At 37.7% G+C, this 22,534-nt stretch overlaps 1 protein-coding gene and 1 pseudogene across 3 annotated transcripts in view; one reads left to right on the top strand and one right to left on the bottom strand.

The window, feature by feature from the left end:
- LOC144033122 (chloride channel protein 2-like) overlaps positions 1–22,534 on the bottom strand; it is a 129,976-nt gene that overhangs the window by 82,013 nt on the left and 25,429 nt on the right. For all 3 annotated transcript variants that reach the window (XM_077540971.1, XM_077540972.1, XM_077540970.1), the window contains exon 2: positions 3,492–3,642. In XM_077540971.1, the coding sequence (XP_077397097.1) occupies positions 3,492–3,642 (151 nt within the window). The remainder of the gene's footprint in view (positions 1–3,491; positions 3,643–22,534) is intronic.
- Positions 5,910–8,621, top strand: LOC144033527 (E3 ubiquitin-protein ligase TRIM35-like; annotated as a pseudogene).

The following is a 22,534-nucleotide window of genomic DNA, read 5'->3' on the forward strand; positions in this document are numbered from 1 at the left end:
ACATTTGAACACAACAAAAATCAGAAACACCTTATGGGGGGGTTGGGAAGATCCATTACGGAACGAAAGTAAAATATTGAAGACAATATATAATGGTCATCTTCTATACTTTCACTTTTCATTGTCTGTGGGATTTTTGCCCATTCTTTTTGGACATTTGCAAAGTCAGAAGTTAGTGTTAGACCGGAGAGAGTCCCTGACTCAGAATATCAGATGCAGTTCATTTATACAAGAATGGATTTGAAGGGTCACAGCTTTATTCAAGCCAATTAAGTTCTTCTGCACCAAAATCATCCATCACAACAGAAAATGGCTTGTTTTGGTTAGCTGATGAATTCCATTCAAATTAAAGGGAGAGCTAAGGTCTTTAACAACTTCTGTTAATCAAGAGATGTGACTCAGTATTTTCCCACATAGTGTGTCTTCCATTGTATGAAATAAGGATAAACTAAAATTATCTTCAATGGAAATATTTAAGTTAGGAGTGTGATTGCGGTTGGTAAAAGTTAGACAAAGTTCCACTTATTGAATGAGATACTACAGCGCAATGCTGCACCCTGCTGGCTAATAAAGAGAAAACAAAAGGAATATACTGGAATTTTTACTGCAACCTGGAGGAAACGTCCTGATTTCTGGTATTTTGCATATCTATCACACTTCAAAGCTTCAGCTCATCAAGCCACTTTGAACATCTCGCAAAGAAAAAAAATATATTCTTTAAGACAAACACATATCTGGTCCTGTCTGAAAGGCAATCTTCACCCAATTAGATCAAATTAGCACATTCAATGGTCTCATATCAAACTGTGCAACTGTATATTTAGTATTACTAGCTGTAGGTAGACATTAAATAGTTACAATGAAGGAGAAAAACACCTTTAAAAAATGTGTTTGAAACAGTGAGGCAAGGTTTTTTGCTTTTTTTTCCCTGTAGACTGAAAACATTTTGTTTTGATGTCAAATGACAAGAGATCGTTTTCTTCGTGATGGATTTACAGGTTCAACTGATACAATGTAAATAGTACTTTTGTTTGCATTCAACCATTTTTACGTGAGCAAAGGTGTTAAAATAGTAGCAGCAAAACTATTACAAGGTATGACTGACAAGGTGTGTTTTGTTGCCCAGGTATGGTTACTGTCCATTGTTATTAAAAAAAATAAATAGTATTTATGTCTATACTCCTTTCCAGATGTCAGTTTTGCTTGGGAAGTACTTGTTGGGGAACCAATATGAAAACAAGAAAGCCGTCTAGGGGTGAAACAACCAAGGTGAAAGAGGCTGCAAACAATCAGTCCTCATTTCATTTGGAAAGGTTGGAGAAGAAAGAAACAAGTGGTTTCTAGGTAGCAGATTTTTAGTTGAGTTCAAGTGACCAAATCAAATCAGCAGTCAAAAGAAGACCGAAAGCAGATGTGTTGATTGAAGCCAAGGCTTATATTGCCCAAAAGTACAAAAGCGATCTTCAAAGATCCTTGACAAAAAGTAAACTTTGATAAACAAAGAATTGCTCCCACGACTACAAGCTCAATTGTGAAAGTTAGCTCATAAAACATATAGACATGAAAACCTGAAAGAGCACACAAGAGTAACCCCCCCCCCACCAACCACCCACACACACACATACACACACACCACCACCACCACCAAAGAAAACTAAACACAAAAATAAAAAGAGACAATAGCTGAAAGAGGCTTCAGGCGGGGGGAAGCCTGGAAAAAGCATCACAAAAGAATGCTCAAGTTTGATGTCAGAGTCACGTAGTCACAGTTCTTGCAAACAAAGCACTTGTAAAGCAAACATTATTCGCTTTAGTCCATTTTAAATCTGAGTCAAAGTAGATTTTAATTCAGCTCAAATGCTCACATAACATTATTTCTAACAAAAGATCATAAATATATCTCTTATGTTGTGTATCAGTTGCAGATGTCTATTGGCGAATAAAAGCTCAACTTTTGACATCTCGTATTCATCTTTTGAATACTTTTTCAATTTACAGCAAAACTTGGGATTGACATTTCCGTTCCAACACTTAGTAGTACATTTTGCTGGGGGAAAAAACAAAAACAAAAAAATAAGTATATAATATAAAGGAATGCAAAGTAAATCATACCTCCAAAATCACTTAACTTCCTGTTTTAACTCCAAACCCGTCTCATAAGAACACTGAATGATTTATCATGATAACAACTGCTAGCTCAGTTTGCCAACTTTGAAAACTGCAGGCAAAGCACCTTTATGAAAATTCCGCAGTAAATACTTCATTTAGTAAAGGAGCAAAAACAACTTTGACACAGCTTTGAAACGTGTAAGGCCAAAAACCTTCCCTGAAAGATGATTCAAATTATGTTTGACCTCAAAGGTCATAGATGTGAAAATTAGTGGGAGGAGCAGGCCAAGTCCATGTGCTTTGCAATATGTTCTATGTGCCTCCACTGGTCTAAAGACAGTATTATGATTCATATAAGCATTTGTATAGAATAAGAATTAAGCAGCCGTGCAAGGAGGCTGACATTTTATGCAACACCGCCCCCTGCTGTTGATTGAAATTGATGTCATCTTGTGGCTGGGTTCACATGACTAACAGCATGGCCCAGATATCGAATATTACACTGTATATAAATATCTCTCTTTAAATTACGTATATATTATATCTCTCATAACTGCAATGGTACTGCATGAAATGAGACCCATTTGGACAAATATACATAATGGGGACATTAGTAAAGTGATGATATGTGTATCGAGTGACATTTCCAGAGAAAATGCTGCTGGCCAGGAATATATGTGTAGTGTTTATGGATCAGGAAAATGAGAGGAAGTTCCAGATTCTCACATGGACTCACAGACCACTAAATATTATATTATAATTTATACTGCTCAGTGCTCAGTATATACTACAGTACACAATGGTACAGAAAAAAACAAAAAAACAAAACACTAACACCAACACTATTTGTAAAGCATTATTATTAGTTGAGTGAGTTTTCTCAGGCTAAATAAGCACACACGATGACTAAGTCAACACACGGGCTAGTGATGTTAGTACAGTACCAACGTATCTCGGGATACTCAGCCCAGCCAATGCAAGCACAGTTGCCAAGTATACATTCATGTTGACATGTCCACATTTCTATAACAGAACCGATAAACTGTGGGTCATTCAATTTGTCACGATAAAATCCACGCATATTGCAGTCACCACATTAACATAATAGACATCTGTTGCATCAGACTTGAATTTTTCACTGAACGAATCCAGATTTACATCAATGTTGATTTTGTTGGGACTTTCAGCTACTCCCATCAGGGGTCATTTATTGAGGACAGTTACGCTGGAAGGCAACACACCTATTTTGTAAACCAACTCTGACAACTGCCATTTCTGTGTCACTGACTGTAACGTTGAATATTTTAGAAGTAGGAGCAGGCCAATATAGCAATAACATGTAACATGCCCTTTAAGTAATGACCATGAGTGCTAACACTTACTGCGACACTTGGCACAGCGTCCTTTGTCATATTCAAGCAGGTCCAAGTTTCGGCTTCGCTCGCTGACCGAACGCCTCTGCCCACTCTCCCTCAGTCGAGCTGCTTCTTCTTTAGCGTACACCCCCAGCTCCTGGGTGTAGCGCCCATACATCTGGAAAAAGTCAGAGTAAAATTAAGTACAAAGTAAATTACAGATAAAAGATACAGCTTGTTGTATACTGTGACAATTCTCCAAAAACATGTCATTAATAAGGATAACATTGTCACAAGGATTGTTTTCTTACCTAATTTAGCAAATGACCATGAATGCGCGACTTGGATACATGAGCAGAGATGGAGCACCAATGAGAGATTGTGTGCCATTTTGTTGCTTTGGGTGAAACTAAAAAGTGACCAAAGAAAGTGACCATAGAGGCGTGGGAACCAGAGACAATGCCTTATCTGGGGTCAAAGGTTTACTGAAATGTAATGAGCATAAAGGGCAGTAAAAGAACACATACAAATTCAGCATGAATTCCAAATTACACAAAGCCTTTAAATAATAAAAAAAAATACATAAAAAAAATAAAATAAAAAAAAAAAAAAGACAGTAAAAAAAATTAAGTCCGCAGTGGAAGAGACAGGAAGTACCAAGTTGAGCACTCCACCCATTGGCAAAGCCAGACTTTTATAAATGGGGTCCAAGGATACTTCAGGGTATCCAAAGATTATGCCAAATAATTTGTTTCATAATAAATTAATTTCAATCGGAGTCTCAAAATGGTGAAATATATTTAAGTACGTATTAAGCATGCAGGAGATTTTTGCACATATGTGCCGTTTATTAACTATGTAAAAAAACATTCAAAGTCTATTAAATAATACATAATTGAATGAAATTTTAACGCATACACTAGTTTAATTTAATTTGTTTAAGGAACCAGTCATATTTTGTCCCCTCATTTGTTCCTCGCACTAGTCCTTCATCTACAGCCACATAATGTTATTAAATCCGACACTTGTAACCTAAAAACGTTAGGGCATATATACCACCCGGCCTCCCCTCTAGACAAGCTTCAGTTCGTTTGTCAGGTATTTTTGCTTTTTGTTGTAAATTAGCTCTCAGTGTAACTGCCAATAAAGTGAAAAGTGCAAATGAAAATGCCGTTAGAAAGCCTAATTTCAGTATATGGCTGTTGAAAAACAAGTAATGAACATGAAAATTGTGACGTTTCAGGTCTCACTATGCAGCTCGTTCGATATGGCAAAATCTGCTATATTTTTCAGGGGATGATTATCCAGTAATAAAAACTGGATCCAAACAATAATAAACTTTTGAAATTCATTTATCGACTTAACCTACTCTGGCTCCATGAAATCCCTCAAAGCTAGAATCTGACCAGGAGAGGAAAACAATCATATCCAACCAGAACAATGGGATTGTTGTGTATACTCAAATCCTCAGCTGAGCCTTCTCCCTTTGGTTTCTTGATCCAAGATAAACATGTCCTTGACATTACCCTGACCATTGTCCTTGAAGAAAAGACGGGAGTGTGAAATTATTCCTGTATCGTCGTCTGGTGAAAACTGCACATGTACATTTTTTTGTGAATTAAGACAAAAAAAATATTGCCACTAGAGCAATTTGCTGAAAACATTACAAGTAGAACTAAGATTGTTCTTTTAACGGTTCATTATAACAAATGACATGACTTAATTTTGATAAACACTAATATTGGTCACTGCTATGAATTCTAAAATGTAAGCATATTAGATCTACAGTACAGTAAAGTATCACTTAAGATATCAAAGTCAACCAAACAAATGCTTGACAATTTGTTCTTAACACTGCAACAGTTGTGAGAACTCATCTGCAGTGCCAAGCCTAACAAATTTGTGCAAGAGGGGGGGGAAAAAAAAAAAAAAAGGATATGAATCAAAACGCTGAGCACGGGTGAATTCTTGTCTGTGCACATGCCAAGGGAGCAAAAGAGAGCAAGAGATAGAGAAATATCTGCTGGTGAAAGAATTTCACCCCAAATAACCAGAAGTCTCCCACTTCAGCTAATGAGCTCCTTCACTCACTTATTTATACCCATAAACATTGTATTTACTCTTCTTACTTTTGCCATATTGGCACTACACACTTATTGCAAACTGCACCATAGACTAAATGAATCCTAATGAAGTGTCAGTACATATGCTGACACAGTTTGCTCAAGTATTGATGCTTCATCTCATCATCATCACTCATCTTATCCTCAAATACTTATTTAACTTTCATCATGTTTGTAGAAAAACACATTCGGGACATACTAGAGGTTCAGTGAAAAAAAAAAAAAAAAAGCATCATAGAAAAAAAGAAAAAAAAAAAGTGTCGATCGATGGATGTGCCTTCAAACTTGGCCGTCACGAACATGTGTGAGAACTTTCCACAATATGAGGTGCCGTCTGGGCCATAATTCAGGATGAATGAATTATCTGAAATTTGAAGCCATGCGTCTAATTATATGTATGTCCGATAAGATTTTCTTTTTCTAACTTCTTTATTATTATTCCAATAAAGAAGTTAGAATTTTTTTTTTTTTTTCTAACTTCTTTATTAGAATAATAATACAATACAATAATAATAATAAAGAAGTTAGAAAAAAAAAACAAAAAAAAAACATTCGATTTCAATCCCAATTACCCACAACTCACCCCAATATTTTACGTCATGGCCACGGACTTAAAATATATATCCGTTCATCGTCAGGTTTAAAGTTACGCAAATGATTAACTCATAAAATTGTGACTGTAGTCATTTGTCAGCACTGAAACACCGTGCCTGAGGCATTACTGACACCTAGAGGTCAAAACGGCGCACAGCACATATCGGAAATACATATAATTAGACGCAGGACTTCAAATTTCAGAACTAATCTTCTGTTTCTGTCACTCCTTGTTTATTTTAATTTGAATAATGTTGTATTTGGGCCACTGCGTGACTTGATTGTAAAAATATAGTCAGATTATCTCGCCAGCTATAGCCATCAGCTAGATATATTTTCTTGTCAGATATATATATTTTCTTGTCAGAAAGCTTTTCAGTAATATGTAAGGAAATTTTAACTAGTATTTATACGAGAATTAATTTCATATAGGCGTCTGAAAGACTTTCAGTTGTGTGAGTAAGCGCGTTTCAGCTGTGTTTATGAGCGTTCTTTTCGATGTGTGTACATGGATTTCAGTAGGTTGTGTGAGAGGAATATATATTAAACGCAGCGGAAGTAATTTCTTTACGTTTTTCCAAGTAAAATACCTGGGCTGGCCAAAAAGCATTAAGTAACCCTAACTCAAGCCGCAGCGTAACTTGGTGACATGCTATATAGCAAATGCACATAACGATCCATCTATTTGTCATTTACTTATTGATTATTTCCTTACAATAACATTTTGTTAATATGAAAGTTTTTAATTTGAAAATTTTCGTTCCCCAAATAGGATATGACGTTTCCTTCGGCCAATAGAAAACTGTGTGGTAGTCATGTGTCATGTGATGGAGGCGATGGATCCCCCAACCACCCCCCTTTCACACGTATGCGTGGATGAATTTCAGTACTGTTTGTGAACGTAATTCAGTTATGTGTGTGAGACCGTTTCACATGTATGCGTGAATGCATTTGAGTACTGTTTATGAGAGCAATTCAGTTATGTTTATGAGAATGTTCACATGTATGTTTGGATGCATTTCAGTACTGTTTTTAAGAGCAATTGAGTTGTATTTATGAACGGATTTCACCAATGTGTGTGAGCAAAAACGTTTCAGTACCGTTTATAAAAGCATTTCAGTGGTGTTTATGAGCGTATTTCACTAGTACGTATGAACACATTTGACTAGTGTGTATAAGCAGCAAACATTTCAGTGGTGTTTAAAAGAGCTTTTCAATTATACGTGTGAGAGCTAATCCTGAATTATGGCCCAGACGGCACCTCATACCACAAGCCTCAGTAGAGTCCGACGGCGTCTGCAGCTTGCACAAGAGAAACTGAAACTCTTGTGTGTGAAACACCAGGAAGTCGTGTGCCTCGTCTGCCTAGAAACAAATCGCCACGCCGGCCACAAGTTCTGCTCAATCAATGAAGGTGTGAAAGGTCACAGGCTGCAGTGCGCGAAGCAAAGACTGGAAGATGAAAAAGAGTCAAGAGACCACTGGAATGAACAAGCGACATACATCAAGGTCCAGAGGGAAATGGTGGAAAGCAAGAAGGATTTCGAGGAGCTCCGTCGCTTCCTGCGGGCTGACGAAGAGGCCAGGTTGTCTGCTGTGAGGGAGGAAGAGGAGGAGAAGAGTCAGACGATGAAGGATAAGATTGTGGCTCTCGGCAGAGACATGGCCGCTCTGTCAGGAGTGATCAGAAGTATAGAGGAGCAGCTGACCTTTGACCCCTTTTCCTTCATGAAGATCTTCCAGTCTGCGATGAGCAGAATCGAGAAGCTGCCCAACAGGCCCAGGTGGCCCCGACAAGGAGCTCTGCTGGATGAAGCCAAGCATGTGGGCAACCTCAAGTTCAGAGTGTGGGAGCGAATGAAGATGACGGTCTCCTACAGTCCCGTCATTCTGGACCCAAACACGGCCGGTACAGAACTGTCTGTCTGAAGATCTGACCAGTTTGAGTTGTCAAGAAGAACAGCAGCGTCCGAAAAATGCAGAGAGGTTTGTTTGGAACCGAGTGCTTGGTTCTGCTTTGACTTCGAGAAGGCACACGTGGGAAGTCCAGGTGGGAGACAACAAAAACTGGCAACTGGGGGTGGCCTGGGGGGATCCTCTTATGGCATATGATATGGAAATATGGAGCATTACATTCCGTGATGGTGAATACAGGAAGTTTGATGGCGTTTTTGGATCATGGAACATGCCGCCAGTGAAGCTACAGAGGATCCGAGTTCACGTGGACACGAACGAAAGATCCGTTTCATTCTGTGAATCTCGTACAAACACGGAATTGTGCAAAATGAATCCTTCCAATTGGCTACTGTTGTCGGACGGCATGAAATTGTTTCCTTATTTTAGAACACGTGATAAAATGCCTCTGCAATTAATTCCACTCCCATGTGATGCGGTCAAGGATCTGCTTGAAAGGAAAAGCCAAAAGTCTATCCGTTTTTGAAAAATGACCATCCTACTACAGCCAATCTGCTCGTCCCGGGAAAACGCCTAACACTCTAGGGCTGGGTATTGCCGCCTACCTCACGTTACGATACAGGGGTCACGATACGATACGTATCGCGATACATATGTATCCCAATACCTGATCTTCAAGGCGATACGTATCCCGATATATAACATCAATTTTATTGTATTTTATAATAACAACCATATGTATACCTAAAGGATATGTTTGTTATGCTGACTAACAAAAATATTTTTGTTAGCAGCTCTTCTGGTTTACCACCAAGCGGCATACCTGGTCTAAATGTGTACGCATTACAGAGCAAGGAGCAGCTTTCACAGACACACTGGGAAACTTTTTGAATAGGCACGGGCCAATTTGAGAAAAATATCAAACTATTAATTTAAAATTACAGCTCTAAAATATGGTTATTTTAAATATTTTGGGAAATAAAAACAGCATGTTTTTCCCATGTAACACATTCTATTTAGTTTTTAAACAAAATATACAAAAATTGGTTCATTAAGACATGAAGACACGTGCCATGTTAAGTTTATGAGTAAATAAATGTTGATATTCTTCCTCTGCTTTCATTTTTCTTGGCAAGACACAGTGTCCATTCACTGGTGAGCTATTTTTGCATTAATTGAAGGCAATTAACTTCAAAGACGCTGCTGGTTTTTATTGTTTAGGTACAATGCAAGCTGCAAAGGCTAACCGTTAACTGTCTATTTAAAGTTAATGAGCAATATCGATTCTGACGCCTGCGTATCGATATGTGTATTGTAATGTCCGCAACGATATATTGACGTATCGATTTTTTGAGCACACCCCTATAACACTCTGAAAATGGGAGTGATATTTAAAATATTTAAAAAGCCTAGTAAAAGGTGGATGCAGTTTGCATTTAAATACTTATACAATTGAGTCAATATTTGTTTAAATAAATCTGAATATATTTACTTGCATATTTATATATTTCATTCATTTTAATTTTTGTACAAACTAAACATTTTGTGACATTTCACATTTTATTAATTTTCATACTCATTCAATTCGTTTAAGATTTATTCATATTATAATTTTTTTCAGTATATATTTATTTGTTTATTCCGATTACTTGTTTCAGTACTTATTTCAATATTTATTCATTTCTACATACTTATTTCAATATTTACGCTCTTGTGTACACTCTCCACTCAACTCAATTCAAGTTCATTTATATAGCGCTTTCAAACAGCCTGAGCTGTCACAAAGCGCTTTACAGAAACACAAAAACCAACCATAACATATATTTTAAATTCCTTTCCAATACAATTTTATTTTGAAAACCGGTCCTTTATTTCGAAAACCGGATGTCGGTCTGACCACCAGCGTCCCTTCGCGCCACTGACCTGTATACATGACTGGATAGCCGATAGCCCATACACGTCAACGCAAGCCGTTGAAGTCACAGGCTGCCATCTTGTTACTCCCACCTGCGAGCAGACTACTATAAACTATACGGGCCGGAGGCGGGGTGGGGGTTTGTGCCAGGGTGGTCACTATTTTTTAACAAGTTTAAAAAAAATAAATAAATAAATAAAATAAAATAAAAAACACCCACAAGTTTCCTCCTGTACTAAACATAATTAAGGATATAATTTATACATGTATCTTAGGCAAGTTGTAAAATGTCCTCTTGTTTATGTTTAATACATTTAAAACGCCATAAATCATGCTGTTTCTACTAAGTACTGTCTCAAATGTTTTCCAATTTCGATACTTTAAGTGTATAATTTCGTATGCCGAGAAACATTTTTTGGGAGGAGCAATATGGTGGCCTCACGACCTCAAAAGTCTTGGCCTATCGGTTATCCGGGTCATAGAGATCAGACTTTGTGCACACTACCATCCTAGAAAAGGGCGAACATGAAAGGAAGAGCGGCTAGTTTGACTCTGGAAAAAGAAGAGGCGGCTATTTTGAAGTTTTACCGCGGTGTGACTGTGAGCTCTTTGTGTTTTTCGTTGCTCCCTGAGTGCCTGCACATCTTCGAGCACTAAGCAGGAACTTGAGGGTAAGCGGCTATTTCCTTTCAACGCATTTTCTCCTCATTTGCTTATCGGAGCAAGTTTGCTTTCAAGAGCTGCATTTTGAATTAGTTTTCTTTCACGGTGACCTTTGATGTATTTTGGCTTTTTACTTAATGTGAGCTGTAATGAATTTTTTCGTGCGTAAGTGTAAATAAATCGTTTTTGTGTGATCCCAGATAACGCGGCGTGGCTGCGGTCAAGTCCGAAAACAAAAGCAGGAAGTGCACTTGGGGAATATTTCAACATCTAACAATTCCTTCAACTTCTGAGTGGGACAGAAGCACATTGCAGGCTCTCCTGAGAGTGAACGTTGGAAACTTGGCCGGCTGAGTTGTTGTTGCAAGGATCATGGCCGGAAGATTTGAGGATGATCTCAAATATCCGACATGTTTGGATATCTTTCAAGATCCTGTCATGCTGCTGTGTAGTCACAGCTTCTATCGTGTGTGTGGTCGACAGTGGTGGCAGGAGAAAGGCGCTCGACCGTGTCCAGTCTGTAGAAAAAAGTGCCGATCGATGGATGTGCCTTCAAACTTGGCCCTCAGGAACATGTGTGAGAACGTTCCGCACGTCTCGGTGTTGTCCGACGACGTCTGCAGCTTGCACAAGGAGAAACTGAAATGCTTGTGTGGAACACCAGGAAGTCGTGTGCCTCGTCTACATAGAAACAAATCGCCACGTCGGCCACAAGTTCTTCTCAATCAATGAAGTTGTGAAAGGTCACAAAAAAAAACTTCAGGAAAGCCTGTGGGATGTGAAGCAAAGACTGGAAGAGGACAAAGATATGAGAGACCACTGGAATGAACACGCGACGTACATCAATGTCCAGAGGGCGAGGTCGGAAAGCATGATTAAGGAGGATTTCGAAGACTCCGTCGCTTCCTGTGGGCCGAGAAGGAGGCCAGGTTGTCTGCTGTGAGGGAGGAAGAGGAGGCGAAGAGTCGGATGATGGAGGAGGAGATTGAGGCTCTCGACAGAGATATATATGGCCGCCGTGTCGGACGCGATCAGAAGCACAGAGGAGCAGCTTACCTCTGACCCCGTTCCCTTCATTAAGAACTTCCAGTCTGCGATGACCAGAATTGAGAAGCTGCCCAACAGGCCCAGGTGGCCCCGACAAGGAGCTCTGCTGGACGAAGCCAAGCATGTGGGCAACCTCAAGTTCAGAGTGTGGGAGCGAATGAAGGAGAAGGTCGGCTACAGTCCCGTCGTTCTGGACCCGAACACGGCTGGTAAAGAACTGCGTGCTCGGTTTCGCTTTGGCCTTGGGAACGCACACGTGGGATGTTGAGGTAGGAGACAACAAAAAGTGGCAAGTGGGGGTAGCCTGGCGGGACCTTTCTGGGCCACTACATATGAACCGCTGCGTCATTTCATTTTGGTTGGGCAAATGCCGCAGGTTTGACGACCAAGTTCAACTCTGGGATCCGCCAGTGAAGCTGAAGAGGCTCCGCGTACACAAAGAGGAAGGGGAAGGGAAAAAACAAAAACAAAAACAAAAAAACAAAAACTGTTTTGTTCTCCGAATCGCTGACAAACACGGAATTGTGCAAAGCGGGTCCGAGCACTTGGGCACGCGCATCCAACTTTGCAAATGTTTCCTTGCTTTGTGACAAATAATTCCACTCCCATGTCCCATTACCACTCAAAGTCTGTCATGATGTTGGAGAGGTTTTTCTCCCACAATTGTCATAAGTTGTTTTTTGTTTTGTTTTTCCACTGAAATTAATATTTTACATTGACCCGTTAACGAAAAAATTCAAGCCCATTGATATAGAATGTGTCAGAAACCAATCTGAATGAAATGTCATGTTGTCGTTTTGCCAAAATTTCATAAAAAATAAAAGTGCCTTGAAGTATTTGACTCATTCATTCAATAATTGGAGTATTTAATAATCATTTTTTTTATACTGTATTTGAAAATGTTTCTATTTCAGTAGTTCATTGTTTTAAATAAGTCACTACTTATTTACATAGTTCAATTACTTCAATATGTATTTTGCATTTAAATATTTACACAATTGAGACAGTATTCGTTTAAATCTGAAAATATTTATTGCATATTTATTAAATTATTTCATTTATTTTAATATTCAATTTAAATTGTGGGATTTCCCACTTTTACTCAATTTTATACTCAATTAGTTGAAGATTTATTCATAAGTTCAATGTTTACATGTTTCATTACTTATTTCAATTTGTATTCATTTCTAAATATATTTGTTTCAATATTTACACTCTTGTTTAACAGGTCTGTATGTAAAAATGATGACTGTGGGGAAAAAACCCCCCCAAAACGATTAATGTAGTTTTGGCGCCGTCTTGTGGTCACGTACGTCAACAGGCCAAAACTGAACACTCTTGAAAGCTACACTCAACTCAAGTTTATTTATATAGTGCTTTCAAACAGCCTGAGCTGTCACAAAGCGCTTTACAGAAACACAAAAAACATTAACACCAATACAATACGATACAATACAATCACAACAAATCAACATTCTACCATTCCTACATACGCTTTGATGTTTGTAGCAGTTATAGATGAAAGAGGACAGAATCAGTCTCATTTCAGCAGTTGATCAGAGACGTGATCTCAACGTACATGACGTCACACGTTTGCTACAAGCTAAATTTGCTTATAAACTAACTCATAAACAAGCAGCTGCTGCGTTGATGTTCTAAGGAACTGAACAATAAAAGAAAATGTAGGACTTAAAAGAAGCACATAACGTCCACTTGCTATTTTAATTTTTTTACTTGTTAAAAAAATAAAATAAAATAAACAACAAAAAAAACAAATAGTGACCACCCCACCTCCTGCCTTTATACTAACTGCTAGCTTAGCTTCACATTCGCTCATCAATACATCAGGATCACTTTCATTTCATGGGATTAGTAGTGGAAAGTGATTTAATTCATAGTGATTTACATCAACATTCACAATTTAGTTATTGAAGAAGGGCGGAAAATTCTGGATTAGTTTAATCTTGGTTGAAATGTTTAGGTTTTGGGAAATACCGGTAATCGTTCAAATGTATTTGCCAGTCATGACAAAAGGGTTCACGTGCAAAAAATAAATAAATAAAATAAAAATAAATGAGATTTTGATATATTTGAATTCAGTTTTAATGTTGGAAGGTTGTAATTGCTAGTTTTGAGAAAACGGGCTTTAAAGTTTTGGTACTTGCATATTTCAAATGTCCATAGCAACCAGTATCTTAGGAAAAAGATATGAACCTGAAATTTTCAGGAACTGTTAAAATATCAAGTCAATTCCAATAGCAGGCAAGGTCATTGTCCGAGACTTTAACCCTTTAAACATTTTGGCAGTGTGACCTCTCAAGAGATGAAATAAGCCTCAACTTTGAAGATCACATTCAGCTTACAATTCAGCTTCTTAGACATCAGCCAAAGTTTGCTTATTTTATTGTTGCTCCTGTGTGCAATGACGGCCACAAGGTGTCACAAATGATCCAGCCAGCAATAATTGGACTTTTGTATGAAGTTTATTCGAGTGCAAATGAAGCAAAAACAATAACACCTCGCCACATTAAAAATCATCACTAAAAACAGGGACTCGTACTTTGTACTGGTGGTGGTCACATCAGATCGATGGATGGGTAAGAAATTGTGTCCACAAATGACATTACTGCTGTTTTTTGTTTTTTTTTAACACACACACAGCTTGCAAGTCTCCCTGTTGGCAAGTGTGCTCATATTTTTAGCATCATCATCCTATTTTCTGTCCGTGTTTGACATTGTCACGCACTCCAGCCAACTTCCAATTCTCATGAATGGCTCACTTTCCACCACTGCTTTCTATTATCGCTTTCATGCAGATTTTGTTCTTGGTGGTGTTTTCAGTGAGGAAGCAAGTGTCTCATCTCCCCTCGTCGTGCTTGAAGGATTTAAGCGCGCGCACATCTGCCTCATCAATAGCCGCGCTGAGGCTTTCATTGAGGGAATTCAGCTCATCCTCAAGTAACAAATACTTTGACTGTACTTGAGTTTGGTTTTCAAGTATCTGGGTTATGGGCCTACATGACTATCAGGGGTCATAACCGGAATTGGAGGACATTTTATGTCCCATGCACCAGTGTTAATTTTGTCCACCATTTTGAAATTTAGTCTCAGTTTTCATCTAATTTCAGTCAGTCACTCTTGTTAGTTTTTAATCACAGTTAGTCATCCTCATCTCATTTTTATGTACTCCATTTTTAGTTGACTATAAATCTGACGTTTTAGTTTTTATTTTAGTCCAAGAAAATTTTATTTGTCTAGTTTTAGTCTACAAAAACTGTAAACGTTTTAGTCTATTCTTAGTCAGAACAACCATTTTACCCCTGTATATTTTTTTTGTCAGCAGATTTTATTGAACCTTTTGAGATTTAAAACTATTTCACATCAAATTTTCTCACCTTTTTGATGAAAAAACGACTTCACACAAAATTACAGTGGCTACTGTACTATGGATCCATGCAATGAGCTAGCAAGTTAGCCTAGCCAGCATTAATTAACAGTCACATTAACATTATTTCGTAACGTTATAACGTATCATTAATCCAACGGCTATAGCTATAATTTGTTTGAACCTTTCACCGTGAATTCACCTCCTGTCTGTCCCATGTCTTTGTGCTGTGTGTCACATGACAGCGTCACAGACCTGACAGATTAGCAGAGACAAGATTTTACAAAAATTTTTGTCTCGTTTTTGTTCATAAACTAAAACGGCCTTAGATTTTAGTCAAGTTTTTACTAAGTGAAGCACATTTTCATCTCGTCTAAAGCCTGGCTCACACGGCAAGATTTTAAAATTGTCGGCCGATTTCCAATCTCACCACACGTGAAGAGAAAAAAAAATCACGGGAGTTCCAGTTTTGAACGTACCGTGCGTGGTGTGCAGCCACACTGCACAATCAACACACTCCACACGAGCCGAGTTCATTTAAGAATGTGATGGGAAGTCTCGCAAAACCTCTCGAGATTAAGCGTGGCTTCCGAGTCGTCAACATGAGTCAAACCTGGTTTTCAGCCGAAAAAGCGGCATAAAAAGAAAAGGTGTTGTTTAAAGGAGTTTAAATGGGCACTGGCGAAACATCACTTGCCCTCGACTCGGTGCTGGGGGCGCGGGTTGGCGTCCCACCCGGAGACCATGTTTATTTGTGGAGAATGTGTGTGCGCGTGTATTAAAAAAAAACAAAAAAAACCAAACAAAAAAACAAATAATTAAAAAACTAAAAAGAGTAATAGCGCGAGCACGGACTTTCTGCTGCTTCATGACTGTTTTGATTTTGGATTCCCCGCCGGCTTCCTCGCTGGCTCGCTTTCTGATTGGCTGCACGTCAATCTGCTGCGCGGCGCGAAATCGGGCCAAAAAAATCCAACATGTTGGATATGCCCGATTTCAAGTCGGGGGTCTTTCCGAGCGCCGACATCGGGAGGCGCCGTGTGTGGTGACAATACGCACGGCAGGATTATCTGTGAAGATTATTGCTTGCGTCTCCTTACGATTGTCGGGAGGGGAAATTCGGGGCTAAAATCAGGCCAATTTTCCTGCCGTGTGAACCAGGCTTTAGTCGACGGAAATGCAGACGGTTTAGTCCCAGTGAAATTTATTTATTTTATATATATATATATATATATATATACACACACATATATATATATACATATACATATACATATATATATATATATATATATATATATATATATACATATACATATATATATATATATTTATTTTTTTAATGAGGGTTTTAGTCTAGTCTTAGTCCGGTGAAAAATTCGTGTTGACAAAATTTTGGTTTCGTTTTTGTTGACGAAATTACTAATAAATAAAATAAATAAATTAATTAATGAAATAAAAAAATAAATTATTAAAAACCCACATTCTGGTAACTGAACAATGCACAATACAAAGTGAGCTACTCAGCAGTATCAGATAGCTGCTGATGGTGATCAGTTGTTTGTATGGAAGTGGGTGTGGAAAGTCGGACATAGAAAAGTGTCAAAGTCAGTCCCATTGAAAATGAATGAGGAAAAGTTAAATGTAACGTTAAATTATGTGAGTACTGTAAGTAACATGGAATCAGACAATATATACCCAAGAAGGCGTATATTTTTTCAGCAAGTTGAAATTTGAACGCCGTCAGCATTCCCACAACAAAAAATAAAAAATAAAGCTGAAAAACTGAAAGGTGGGAGGATGTACAATAAAGCAAAGTTTTCAGCGCTCCTGCGGGGCTCTCTAGGGGTCTAATAGGGAAGTCTTATGTTCTTGTGCCAGACTACCATGCCAACCTTCAAGCCTTCTCTTCCACTCACCCAGAACTAGACAAATACTTAGAATAAAAGCAGGATGGATGGATGACAGAAAAGTAAGAGGCAGAAGAAGCCACAGGAGGCACTTGAGCAAAACAGCATGAACCTGAGCATGGCAAAAAGCAATGAAAAGAGAAGCATAAAAAAGAATGCTAAATGTGTGACAGGGGTTTTGGTGATTTAGCACGACCAGATGAATTCATGTGAGCTGAATATACAGTTCAGTTGAAACACCCCCCCCCCCAATATATACTACAGAAGCGGATTAGGTGAAGATAAGAAGGAAAAAGAAAAAAAAAAAAAGAAAAAAGGTTGGCAGGACTTTATTCTCAGGTGTAGTCAACATAGACGTAGAAGAGCAGAGACAAACTCTTCACACCTGCCCAAAGCCAGTGCAGTGAATCCAATTCGATGAAATGATACATTTAAGTGCAAACACAACACATCTAGTTAGTGATGTTCAATAGCATTTTTTTTTTTCAACTCTATGCCAGAGTACTCAACTCGTGTAGTCACAGACAACGATGCAATTGCCGATACCCCTGGTACCTTTCATGTATAAACCCCCCCACCCCATCACCACCAACCTTCCAATGTAATTTAAAAAACAAAAAAACAAAAAAAAAACTATATATGCCACTATTGCATATTTCGTTTTAATTGCATGAAAATTAAAGATTTTCTAATTTCTAGTTCCTGATTGTCATTGCATCGGCCTGTTGACGATACCTGGTTGTGGTACTCGCTCAACCCTGCTTAAACAACACATTTGTACTCAATCTTATGCTGATTAAGTATGTTTTCCATGTCTTAAAATTACATTTAAAATATCTTACCCTATTTATTGGTGCTTATGCAAGTAGCCTGGGGAACAACTGTGTTTCCTTTTCCTAACAATAGTACCAGTGACATACAAGCGCCTGAGCATTAATCATTTGTTGAAACACTTCAAAATGTATATCCATTTCTAGCCATGATGGACAACTATGGTATATTTCAAGACAATTTTACTGTGACTTGTAGACTAGTTTGTAATTATTATTATGCACAGTTTGTTGCAAGCTGGACACACCATCAAATGGCCTTTTAAGGAAAGCACTAATATTTACTTTTTAATTAATTCATTTTACATATAAAATCTATCTGGATGGTTTGGGGAACCATTTGATGGCGATTTTTTAAACACTGCTAACTTTATTCTGCTCTAAATATTGTTTGAGAAGGGACTCTGCACAATTATGATGTGGCTTTTGACGTGCCCCATCTGGGGTCACCACAGCGAGTCACACGCATGATTTGTTGGGTACAGTTTTTATGACAAATGCCCTTCCTGACACAACACATTAATTTTTTAGCTGAGTTTGGGACCAATTATGACGGTAATTACCAAGTAATAATGCATTAATCAAAAATTGGTCAAATGAGGCAGTCATGGCCAAGCGGTTAAGATCTTCAGGGCTCTACAGTAACTTTTCCACTGGTAGCACTGGTGCGAGTAGCAATTTTAGTTGCTCGCACAGCACAGGATTTGGTCGCACCATTTTTTGTGGAGCTACAGCATGACCTTGTCCATACGCAACTCGATATATTTGCAAAATATTTTACTGGAACATGAGGTTCAACAGCAGTGGCTATCAAAACAAGTCAATAATTTCATATAACTTAACTCATGTGAACATTATTTTGTTTAGCTCAGTTAAAAAAATTAAATAAAAAAAAATATATATATATATATATATATAATAATAATAATAATAATAATAATAATAGCAACAATAATAATAATAATAATAATAATAATAAAGTCAGAAAAAGGCAAGACAAAAGTCAAAGCACAACAAAAGAAAAATGGGCCAACAGACTTCAAATGAAAGATTGGACTTTGACCAGTTCAATATCTTTGACTTTGTTTTTAAATGAAAATCACTTTTTTTTTTTTTGGCTTAAAAGGGAAGTCAACCCAAACATTTTCTTTACAAGTGTCTCATTAAAGCGCAGATGCACACACATACTGCGCCATTTTATTGACGGTCATGGTATGACTGAATATTTACTTCTCATCTTGGAAAAAAATTATTGAATGTTTCCATTTCCAAGTACCCCCTGCAATGTGCTTGCGTACCCCTGCTTGGGAAACACCAGTGTAATCCAGTATGACTGTAATGACGGTCAAGCCCTGCTACTTCTCAACCTGTTTTGTGGTACTCTTTGGAAATAGTTGCACGACATCAAACCTAACGTTGTGATTTACTTCGATTTGTCATGCCCGTATTGTCATGAGTGTGTGCCTTAGCTTATGTCGGGCAAAGTTGATATGTGTGCATTTTATTTTATGAAACACTGACTGGGATTGTGTGGTAAACATAGGCCATCTGGTCACGTTCACTATTTTGCTATGGGCTACCGACTTATTGCCTGTCGCACACTCAAAGATGCAGTCGAACTCAGCTGAACTCCTGTTGAGTGTGTTTGGGGGGGGTCAAGCACCAATGACTCTTGAATGAAGAAGAAATATTTGCTTAGTTGATCTGATTTTAAAATATTTTTACTCAAATTGAGTAAGAAATAAGCCATCAAAGTTTAATTCAAAACAAAGAAAAACGTTTTTTTTTTGTTTTTTTTTAGTTAATATAATGCTTGGAGTGAGTATTTCAACACTTATTTTTAAGGTATTTCATTATTCTAGAGAAATTTTTCTTATCAAGAAATCTTACCAAGTGTAATTCTAATGGCTGCAATGGCAGATAATTCTATATTTATTAGATTTAGACAGGCAGTTTTTGCAGTTGTGAAGTTGAAAATAATAAGGGTAGTAAGAACTTTGCTTTGCTTGTATTGAAATTCCAGGTAATAGAGAAAGAAATATTGATAAATGGCATGTGGTGTAATTTATTTTTAACTACTTATTGTCAAAGAATGTATAAACACATGGCACGCTACATTGGTGACAGTGTCCTCTATGGAAGGGAAAAAAAACAAAAAAAATTCAGTTGTGTACTATTTTTTATTTTTTTTTTAAATGAACCTGCTGGCCTCATTCATTCAACACGTTACTCAACATGTTCACTCTTACGTTAATTTATTTCAAATGAATCCTAAATTTCAGTGAGTTCTTTGTATTTTACTTTGAAATTTAATTCGCCATGACAGATTGACTCTTATGCCTTCTGTCATAAATAAACAAAAGGTCTTCTTTAACTCTTTACTGACACACGTTATCCATAAAAAACAAACCCGAACAGTGCCAGCCAATTTCGAGCATTTTAACTCATCTTTCAAGGTAAACAGAATATTGTGTGCTATTACAACATAAACATGGTGGGTACCACATGAAAGACTGCGCTCCATTCTTTCATTAGGAAAAAAAAAAGAAAAAAAAGTATGTTTCTACTAGGGGTGTGAATTGCCTAGTACCTGACGATTCGATTCGTATCACGATTCACAGGTCACGATTCGATACCGATTAATCCCGATACGAATTTATAAGTCGATTGTTGCGATTTTTTTTCATTCAAATTTAGAAAATACTAATCAGTAAGCTTGTAGAGTGTAAGATTTATATGAAAATGTATTATTTATTTATCTGAAATTTCAGTCTTATAGAGGTTGTAATCTGTTTCATGTTTGAACAGCATTAAAATAAAATATTAAGGCTTAATGTTCCGTTCATATAACATTCTTCCATGCTCAAGGTGTGAATCCTAAAAAAAAAAAAAAAAAAAATCGATCCTGCCGATTATTGAATCGATTCGAGAATCGCGCGATGTAGTATCGCGATATATCGCCGAATCGATTTTTTTTTTAACACCCCTAGTTTCTACCTTATTCTGTCTTTAGTAATCACCATTTGAAAATAGGTAATTTGAGTGACAATGAAGCGAAAATACAAAAATAAGGAGAAAAGCTTTTTGTGAGGAGATTTTTCTCCACAACATTGACACTATTTTTTTTTGTTTAGTGACGCTCTGTGAATTAGATTTAATATTGCAAAGACTTTGATTATTCATGTCAACCTTGAAAACATTCTATTTCATCTGATTTGTCATGTTTCATTGTAATTTCATACACCGGCAGCCCATTCAAAAAGATGCAATGATGCCATCTGCTGGCCAGAGTTAGTGGGTGTTTTTTTTTTTATTTCACAAATTTTACAACCCCTTGACCAGGCAGCGCTCCAGAAGACACTGATCATTGATTAAAAAAATAAATAAATAAAAAAATTAAAAAAGAGTTGACGTCATTTAACGATTCTGGTAGCATACATCATTATTTTAGTAATCAAACGTTTTTGGCGGTAAAAGAGTTAAAATGATCTCTCATTGGTTTGTTGACACTGTATGTTTCAAAGGGCTCTTGGTATCGGTTACTTTTGCTATCTTATTGGTGAGTACTCAATAGTTGAGTACTTGTACTGGTATCAGTCTGAAAATAGTGGTATTGAACATTCCCTAATCAGAGGTTTATACATTTATTAAACCTACTTTGTGGCAACCAACGGTTCTGGTGATCAAATTGAGTGAGACATTAGAAACAGAACAAGCAAAACAGACAACAGAGTCCCAGTGAGAAAAGACGTGAGACAGAGAGACAGACAGAGACAGAGACAGACATTTGCACACAATGACTCCCAGTGTTTCCCTCCGTGCCTCTTGCACGTGCTTGAATAGGATGTGGGACGGCACCGCCATGGCACTGCCCTGCACTGGCCCCAGCGCACACACTCTGGGCCTGGGGATGCACTATCTGTAAAATTCATCACTCGCATCAGACTGCAAAAACACAGCTGTGACAATAACAGGCCTAAGAAAGTGATGAAGAACTTGTGGAAACAGAGCCTAAAACACTAAAAGGGAAACCGAGGGACAGAAAGAGACTGAAAAATTAATGAAGATTCTTGAGTTCCCGCTGGTGGAGATATTCTGACAAACAATACTGGCGAGGAGGGGGGTGTTTGTGGTGGTGGTTTGGGGGGGTGAAATCTGAAACTCACAACATGATTAGAAGACCATGGAGTGAGAATGAAAAACGAAGACTATGAGAAAGTTAAATACCCAACCAGGTGAGAGGATAAACAATAGAGGACAGTCTAAATGAAGGCTCAGAAATTCTCACGCACTCTCAAACGCATACAAAGATGCAGAGGGACCCGGGTGAGAGCCAATGAAGGCTGTGTGTATGTGTATCATCCATTGGTAACACTGTTTTGTGTTTCTAAAGGTTGCATACTACAGTAAATGCTCAACTGCATATTTATGTGTGAATACCAATTAGTTGTTTGTAAAATTCACTACACAATTGATCATTATTTTCACCCAGAAGGAAATTCAATCAAGTGCCTATCTACAATCAGAAGTTTTACTTCCCCACACACACAAGATTACACTCTAAAACACTACAAAGCTTTCTCATCTTAATCATGTGCCTTCAGATTAGTTTGATGAGATTTACACACGCGTATGCCCACGCATGCACGTGCATGCAAAAAGCACAAGCTTGCATCGTTGGCAGGGCTG

The sequence above is a fragment of the Festucalex cinctus genome, chromosome 13 (assembly GCF_051991245.1).
Source record: "Festucalex cinctus isolate MCC-2025b chromosome 13, RoL_Fcin_1.0, whole genome shotgun sequence".
NCBI lineage: Eukaryota > Metazoa > Chordata > Actinopteri > Syngnathiformes > Syngnathidae > Festucalex > Festucalex cinctus.